The sequence below is a fragment of the Seriola dumerili genome, unplaced genomic scaffold (assembly GCF_002260705.1).
Source record: "Seriola dumerili isolate Sdu_G_001 unplaced genomic scaffold, Sdu_1.0 BDQW01000242.1, whole genome shotgun sequence".
NCBI lineage: Eukaryota > Metazoa > Chordata > Actinopteri > Carangiformes > Carangidae > Seriola > Seriola dumerili.
In genome coordinates, this window is record NW_019174497.1 from 313,795 (window position 1) to 322,469 (window position 8,675).

Genomic DNA, 8,675 nt, shown 5'->3' on the forward strand with positions numbered 1-8,675 from the left:
AACAAAAATACAGCTCCAGGCGCTGTAGTCTTAAAGTACCAAGGCAGAAAAACAACCACTCTCGTAAAAACTGTGATGAATGACCAAACAGAAGAGTATGTGGAGGTGCATGGACTTAATCAAATACTAGTTTCAACAGACAGTGGCATGAACAAAAGCTTTATGCCTCACTTTAGATTCAGTTACATTTTGTCTTCAGTGCAGACAGAAGGTGCAGACATTACAAACCAGTGACAGTGTGATTTCAGTTACACACACTAATGCACTCGAGTGTGAAATGTCTTTACAGTATTGCTATATTCACTTCCCCCTTTTGCTTCTGATTTTCTAGAACTTTGTTCCACAAATGGAGCCAGTGCTCAGAGCGACTCTTTGTGATGTCCAAGCTCTCTTTCTCTGCTCTTTGCACTGATGAAACATATGTTGGCAGTCCTCTGCTTGCATCTCACACCTCAGCCTGTTGTCCTGAGAGCCTTATTCTGATTTCCATCTGAAATTTGGTCATGTTACACATTTTAAAAGTCCCATTTAACCATTACCAGCACCAATCTCTCAACCACTGAGAAAACACAAACTAAAGAGAAAGAAACTAATTACAGTTATTTGTGACTGAGATGCAGTTAGTCTCTGTTGAACATTTGGGGATGTAGCAGCGTCCATCTATATCCTTATCATTAAGCCCCTGTGGACTATGTCACATCAGGCTGTGGTCTGTGGTTTCTTCACAGCAGTCTGGAGGACCTTCACAGGTCATTTGTCCATATACTTTAATGTCTTCCTTGTCCTCTCTCTTTGACAAACCATCAGACCTCAGGTTTTCCTCATCATTCTACGGGTTTGCCAGACGTGGAACTTGTTATAGGCTGTCTGCAACATCTCCTCCAAGTGCCCTGTGAGCTGTGGGAACATCGAAGAGATTTAATATCAGTGCTACCTGGTAGAAGCCACTGTGTCATTATAATACCATAGAGACTTACATTTGTACTTAAGTACTGGCGCTGGATCTTTTCCTGAAAAGGACGAAGCTTGGTCATCTGAAATCTCTCCAGGTTTGACTTCATTTTCATCACCTATATGAAAAGAACATGATGATGAGAAAAATTCAAAAAACTCAAAAAGTTAACTACTTTATGTCGTGTGGCTGTAGCTTACAGACAGCTAGTTTAGTTTCACTATTACAGGGTTCCACAGGTTCTTGAAATCCTTTTAAGTTTGTCGATTTGAGAAAAAAATAAATGAAGGCCTCACAATCAAGTTTTTGACAATAGACATAAACAGAAACTGGAGTTTATTTTATTTTTTTATTTTTTATTTACTTAATGTTAATAAATAGGCTACGTGCCGCTATCTGCATCTCTATTGCTCAGCTTACACAATATATTGTTCTGATGTGCTCTATTAGAGAAGTAACATAATACAATTGAGAAGTGTTCACAGCATTCAAGCCTCCTCTTCTGTCTGCTAGTTGTCATTATAAAATTTTTAGTGTTGGAACAATAATTAACTATGTCATGTTGGGTCTTGGTGTTGAAAACTCCTTGAATTTGATGTTTATGAAGATGTGGGAACACTTTATTTGGGATTTGTTGGCACAGATTAAACTAAAAACATATGATATTGGTCAAATTACTGTGATTCAGTGTTGTAAAACAATAAAACATGAAAATGTCCAATGGGAATGAAAATCTTTAATTGGCTTTTTATGCTGATTATTATGTATGTAATATACCTCATGTTGGCTATACAGTTATGGACAAGGGTGGCTTATATTTTTTAAACCACATAGAAATGCTAATAATTTGAATTTCTTCCAGTCATTTAATATATTGGTTAGAATATTAGTCACCTTCTCCTCCAGAAATGGTGTATTTACAGGAAAACAGGACCAGAAGTGTCTCAATAACTCTCCAGCAGCTACATAAAGATGCTTCAACTCTCCTTGAACCTCAGTGGGTACCATCTCTGAAAGAAAGAATAACAAAAAAACCAAACAAATTATTCACATAAAGGTGTCAGATACAACATGTTGCCATTTTCAAGATAAGATTCTGGTTGACACAACAATTGATCAACGGTTCAGTAGAAATGTCACAAATGTTAAAATAAAAATCAATCAATACAAAGGATTAGGTCTACTTTTCCATAAATAATCCGTACTTGCATCTCTGCAATACAACGGACAGCAACAGGGAGCAACGTGAAGTTCAGCATGTACTGAAGTACCCACTGGTCACCATCTTTCACAGTTAGTAACATTAATGCACTTAAACGGATGTACAAACACACTTACGATTTATGGCTTGCTGTGCTCCTGCCTGCATGAGGATACCGCCTGTAGAGAGCGCTGCAATGGCAGAAGTAGCTGCTGTGCTGGACAACACCTGCAGAGACACCGTTCATAGCAATTTAAGATATTTACATATTACAGAGTTTTCTTTAGGAAAACTGAAACTCTGGATTATTTCTTAAATCACTTGAAAATATCTGAAGAACACAATCATGTGTACATGATCTTAAATCGCATGTTCCATTCAGAGAGGTTTGATTTTTGTTTTTTTGCAACATTTGTTAGATTTTCAAGACTCGTCGGAGAATCAGCACATCTGAAATCAAATATGAAAATGAACCATCTCCTGTTAAATCATGTGAAATTACTGTATATATAAAAGGTTACATATTATGAGTAAACGTCTACCAATAAATTAACAGTATTTCGCTCCATCTCACTCAGCTATGACATGAAAAACTTTGAATATTGCCCTCTGAATGTAGCACATTTTCTCTGGAGGAAAGCTATCTACTAGATGCATGTGGCCTAAACACTTCATCAAGGATGGTTTCTCACATTTGCAGATAAACACAAATCCCTGACAGATGTCTACAAAATGTTTCTCCCTGTAAATGACAGGGGTGCCTCAGTCTACCTACCTACCCAGTTCACAGTACTTCTGAGGGGCCTTAAAGTGGGAAACCTTGAGGAACAAGAAGGAACTAGAAGGAACAAGTCTCCTGATCTTGACCTGAAAAGGTTTTGCTTTTAAACATCTAAACATATGATTGGCTCAAACCACAAAGATGATCATTAATCTTTGTCCTAAGGTCAATGACTATTGAATCACTACATACGCTGTGCACTTGGGTGAAGACAGCAGCCAACCGATTACAATCTGATGAATACATGAACCAAGGGTGAGTTAGAAACACCTGGCGAAGACTTGATGGCAATAATTATCACATTGCCCTTCAACCAAAGCAAAGCATGATAAAGTTACAGGAATATAGAGCATGATCTAACCTGAGTGAGGTTGGGTTTGTAATTGGCCATCTCATGCTGAATGTAGTTGACAGAGTTGATGATATCCTGGCTCGTCGTATACTGTTGGGACTGAAGTGGCACAGGACCATGAGCATACCTTATAAATAAAGAGAAGGAGGGAGAAATGTTATATTAGAACATGTCTAAAGGCAAATATGTGGCTGTTCTATCAGCCTCAAATATGAAGTGGTAACTGCAAAACAGAAGCGCATCCTATCCCCTCGACCTGGGACTTATATATACATCCTCTTTATGTGCTGAAATGACAGTCTGGTGTTTAGTTAAAGCCCTCCACAGGAGCTTCATCAGAGAAATCAGTGCACTGACCTTTAAAATGAAACAGCAAATGTATTATGAAACAGTACAAAGTGGGCTCTCTATCAAGAGCAGTGATTCTCATGGTGGGGGCGGAGGACCCTCAAGGGGTGCTTTTATATCTTCATCAAAGATATAAAAAGCACGAATCTTATCAGAAGAGGGACACTAGGACAAAATCTTGTGGTCTGTGGTCTAATTTGTGTCAGTTTAGGCATCCTTGATGTGAAAAAGTTTGAGAAGCATTGGCCTAGAGGAACTGAGACTCACCAACAACAGATGAGCCTGGCAAACAAAATAAGCAAATTCAAGACATCACCCACCTATTAACATATTACTTTGACAGTTCTTGAGACAAAAGTATTAATCTAAAAAACTGTGTCATCAACCCCTGCCATTTGGAATTAACAACATGCTAAGTTTCCCAGTAAGTAACAAACAAGAAAAAATAACAATAAAATCTGGACAAACTGTACCTGTCAGACTTCTTGAGGTTCAATGCGACTGTTTTTGGTCTGTTTTCCCTTTGCAGATCCTCATATTCTATGGCTTCTTGCAATTTCACCTTAAAGAAAATTAATCAACAGAAGAAAGGTCACTCAATCTGTTAAGAGGAAAAATTGAATTTTGGGCATTTATGTATAGCTACAGAGCCACCATACCTTCTTCACAGGAGGTTGAAAGAAGTCAGAATCCCTAGAGTTTCCATCTGTGCTGCTTGTTTCACTGGCTTGGTCTGTTGGTGTTTCCCTGTAAAATATGATGCAGTTAGCAAATAGGTAAACACACTGAGCAGGTTATTGGTAGTTTTTAAGAATGTATTTTCTTTACCCCTTGCGTGAGCCTGCTGCCAGCACCATGGCACTGTGATGGTTGAACCGCTTTATAATGGCATAGTTGCTGCTCTCCTTCACTGTCCTGTTTGCATTGGAAGTTGAGGGTAGTGTAGTGCAAACTCCATAACCCTGTGTCACAAAAAATAAGTCTTTAAGGTGGAAGCAGGAAGTGGAAGAACAAAGCTTTACAAGTAAATGATTATTAAAAAAAACAAGATGTGGCTGTGGCTGGCTAATCATCTCACTTAATCTCACCTCATCCAATGATTTATCCTCTAACGACAGGAGGTCAACCAAAGGATTCTTCACTCCTTGAACCACCATCGATTTTAACCCTGCATGAGACAGATATAAAACTTCAACTTACAAAAACAGACTTGTGGCTGTGTGCTTTACTGCTTTACTAGAAAACCCTCCTACCCTTTTCATCTTGCTTGGCACATTCTGAGAAGATATCCTGTGTTCCTGTGTTGATGCGGTCTCTGTGAAAATAATGGGACTGGAAAAAGCGCGTCCAGAACTCCTTCTCCGTCAGGTTATGAGGTACATTTTCATTATACTTCTGCTTCACTGCAAGTACAATACAAGTTGATATAAATGTATTTAGTCCAATCTTATATGTATCAGATCAAGAACACCAATGGCACTTTCATTATCAGTCACTGAGGTGACCAGCAATATAATACCCTGTCTAGCTAAGGACAAAAACCAGCTAATTACACAAAGCCATTCTTCCTCTCTGGTTGACAGTGTGTTCAGTAAAATCTGTGTTGTGGTCTGTAGTTCTGACGTTGTAGCAGCCTTTTCCTGGTCTATCATTACTGATGCAATTGTTGGGCTAACTTCAAAGTGGAGATGTAACTGTTTACCTGCGGGGTATGTTCTGAAGATGGATTCAATAATGTCAGCTGTCAGATTATACCTCAAGCCATTGCAACCATCTGTCTGAGGTCTAATGTCTGCCTGTAATACATGAAAAAGACCTCTGTTAACATTCAATAGTATATTGTTATTGCTTAAGTTGTCAATAATTAAATCAATTATGAAATTTAAGATTAGGTTGCTTTCACAATCTGAGGTGTAACTGTGACAGCTGTGATCAACTCACCAGAAAGGCTCCAGATATGCCGACTTCCTGTTTGTTGTTGTATAGTGCGGGGTCGGTGGTGTTTACACCCCCTAACCTGTTGGCCCAGAATTCCTCAGCACTGATCACCTGGCTCACAACGAGATCTTTATATAACTGGAAAAGCACTGGATCTTCTTGAAGCATTCTAGAGGAAAAAAATAGTAATATTTTACAGACGACCACAGTTGCTTTCTGTCAGAATTTAGACCCAAGAAAATTCTTAATGAATCAATTGCCGTAACTTCTTTAGTAATGTCAACATGAGGACATTAATTGTTAATTTCATATTAAGTTCAGATAACTGCAGTAATTTACTGTAATCCATCCTTACACACCAGGAACAGATATTTAAACTACATCGTGAACTTACAACATATACAATTCCAGTTTTCAGTCTGATATGATAAAATCAAAATTAGATCGATATAAACTCAGTTCCTATGACTAGGAACCAAGGACTATTACCTACTACTACCAATGATCTATTTATATCAGTGAGGCTAGAATAAAAATTAGAAACACCTGTCAGTATAACACAAACAACAGCCTCCAAAATTACCAAAAAGTTTAATCAGGGCATGACATACACATCGTGTTACCTAGAGGAATAATCGGCTTTGGTTACACAGACAACACCTGTTAGTAGGATTAAGTCATAGTTGGTTTTGGTCTTTTTTATGTCATTTATTGACAATAACAAAAAATATAGAGGACTATCTTGTGAAAACAGCTGAGACTCACCTGTTTTTCTCCTCTAGTTCCTTGTTGGCTTTCTTCTTGAACTTGGGCAGTAGCTGCTGAAGCAGTTCCTTAGCAGCATCTCGGTCTTTGAGTGCAGTGCTCTCATTGGAAAAGTGGAATGTGGTGCTCTCGCCGGTGTGAAGAACCAGCTGGAGCTGAACTTTGGATTTACCATCTGGGCTGATCTTCTGACCTGTACAGACAAGAAATAAAAGTGCAGCATGAGAACACCACCAACGCATCGTTATCACTGCACTAGATGTTACATGGTGGTGTCCAGTACTCACAGCGAATATCTGCATATAGGTGACTGACTGTGAAGCGGTCCTTGCCCTCTGGACCCCAGGCTATACGTTCAGCCATCAGATAAAGTGTGCCATCCTGCTTCCTCTGACGAACCTTTTTCACCACCAGCAGCACCTCCTCGGATAGTGATGCCATGGCCCAAAAAGAGAACTGAAAAAACATTTAAACTGTTGATGATTATCATCAATAATCATGTCCTGTGTACTGGATTCTGCCACAAAGATAAAAAAAAAGATGAACAGGGCGTTTGATAGAATTGTGTTTTACCTCTTAAACATCTGTTTAGCGCTATGACAAAACCACCCAGTCGTTACTGTGTGAGTGGTGCAGAATTCACATTAATGAACATTACACTATGATATTTAGCACTTTGTATGATATGCAAACACGAACAAATTCAGCTGATGGCACAACGTCGTAAATTTATGTTCTGTTTCCACGCCTTCATCCTCCGCTAGATACCTGAACACAAATAAGCCACTGTTCGGTTGACGGTTTTATTACATCAACTTAGCTAACCAGTTAGCTACCGTTAACAGACAAGAATAGAAAAAGCCTGAGGGGAGAAGTCGCCAGTAAACTTACTTTACCTCAAAATAAACCAATACTGCAGCGAGTACCTCGCTTTCCGTCAACACATAATCTCGAGTTAATGTGTACTTGAGTATAAAATCATAGAATTTGTAACATTAAACTGAATTTAGACTACTCTAACAGTGAGCGCCCTGACTTCAGCGCCGACATGACTGCCAAGCAGAGTGTAACACCAAAAATGTTCCGGTGGGATAAAACGGTAAAATAAGAGTTCCAGTCAGAGCGGCGACACAGCGACATTTCAATAATATTTACAGTACAGTCACAGTATTAAACCTACTACTACTAATGCTAATAATACACACACACACACACACACACACACACACGTATATATATATATATATATATATATATATATACATATATATACATATATATACATATATATATATACATTGTACATAAAGAGACATTTATTGTTAAATGTCTTAAATTATGGTTTAATTTCTTACATAAAAATGTATTATTATTATTATTATTATTATATTAATAAATATTAAAATTATTAAATTGTGGTGAAGTGACAAATAACCGTAAGAAATAATGATAACACTAATATGAAAAATAATTATAATAATAATTACGCCACTGGCTAAAATAACAACCTTTATTAAGTAACACTCATTCTGTCAAAATATGAGTTCAGTTATGTTTAAATCCAAACTTAAAAAAGCAATATTTGATCAAGTTTCTGTCCAGACATGTTTTAAACTATGTAAAGATACTCTGCTATGATTAATATTTTGGTTGACATGGTTTTCCCACATAAAAAGTGGGAAAAATGGAAAAATGGAAAACTGGGGCTGGAACCACATCTACACTTACTTCCTCTTTGAGAAATTCTGTTTAAGGTCTTAAGCCCCGCCCACCACCGCTGCTTGGGCTAGGTTGACAGGTGAAAGAGCAGTGCCTATCAAGATGGTTAGCTGAGGAAACATCACAGAGACTCGGCAGTTTGGGCCACAGTCAGACCCAGACTTAGGAGTTTTTTGAGGATTGAGGAGTTTGTTGTCAGCTAAAAGATATATCAGAATGGTAAACTTTACGGAAACTGTTTTTTGGAGCATGGAACGTCACCTCTCTGGCGGGGAAGGAGCGGGAGCTTGTGGAAGAGGTCGAGCGATACCGGCTAGATATAGTTGGCCTCACCTCGACACATAGCGTCGGCTCCGGAACCCAAGTCCTTGAGAGGGGCTGGTCTCTCCTCTTTGCTGGAGTTGCTCCGGGTGAGAGGCGGAGGGCCGGGGTGGGCTTCTTGGTGTCCCCCAGGCTCTCTGCCTGTATGTTGGAGTTTACCCCGGTGGACGAAAGGGTTGCGTCCCTGCGCCTTCGGGTCGGGGATCGGGTTCTGACTGTTGTCGGTGCTTATGCGCCGAACAGCAGTTCAGACTACCCGCCCTTTTTGGAGTCCTTGGGACGGGTGCTGGAAAGTGCC

At 39.0% G+C, this 8,675-nt stretch overlaps 1 protein-coding gene across 3 annotated transcripts; it reads right to left on the reverse strand.

The window, feature by feature from the left end:
• Positions 1-152: 152 nt before the first annotated feature.
• Positions 153-7,386, reverse strand: gtf2h1 (general transcription factor IIH subunit 1). Of its 3 annotated transcripts, XM_022755915.1 has the most exons (16): positions 7,234-7,386; positions 6,911-6,956; positions 6,625-6,793; positions 6,338-6,530; positions 5,576-5,741; positions 5,337-5,430; positions 4,888-5,037; positions 4,723-4,802; positions 4,463-4,596; positions 4,294-4,381; positions 4,108-4,196; positions 3,296-3,413; positions 2,291-2,381; positions 1,847-1,962; positions 978-1,070; positions 153-897 (listed from the first exon to the last, which is right to left on the reverse strand). In XM_022755915.1, the coding sequence occupies exons 3-16, from the start codon at positions 6,776-6,778 to the stop codon at positions 811-813; spliced, it is 1,653 nt and encodes a 550-aa protein (XP_022611636.1). In that variant the 5' UTR covers positions 6,779-6,793; positions 6,911-6,956; positions 7,234-7,386; the 3' UTR covers positions 153-810. The 3 variants fall into 3 exon arrangements, with proteins under 3 accessions (XP_022611636.1, XP_022611637.1, XP_022611638.1); XM_022755916.1 differs by lacking the exon at positions 6,911-6,956; XM_022755917.1 differs by lacking the exon at positions 6,911-6,956 and having other exon boundaries at positions 7,229-7,386.
• Positions 7,387-8,675: the final 1,289 nt, after the last annotated feature.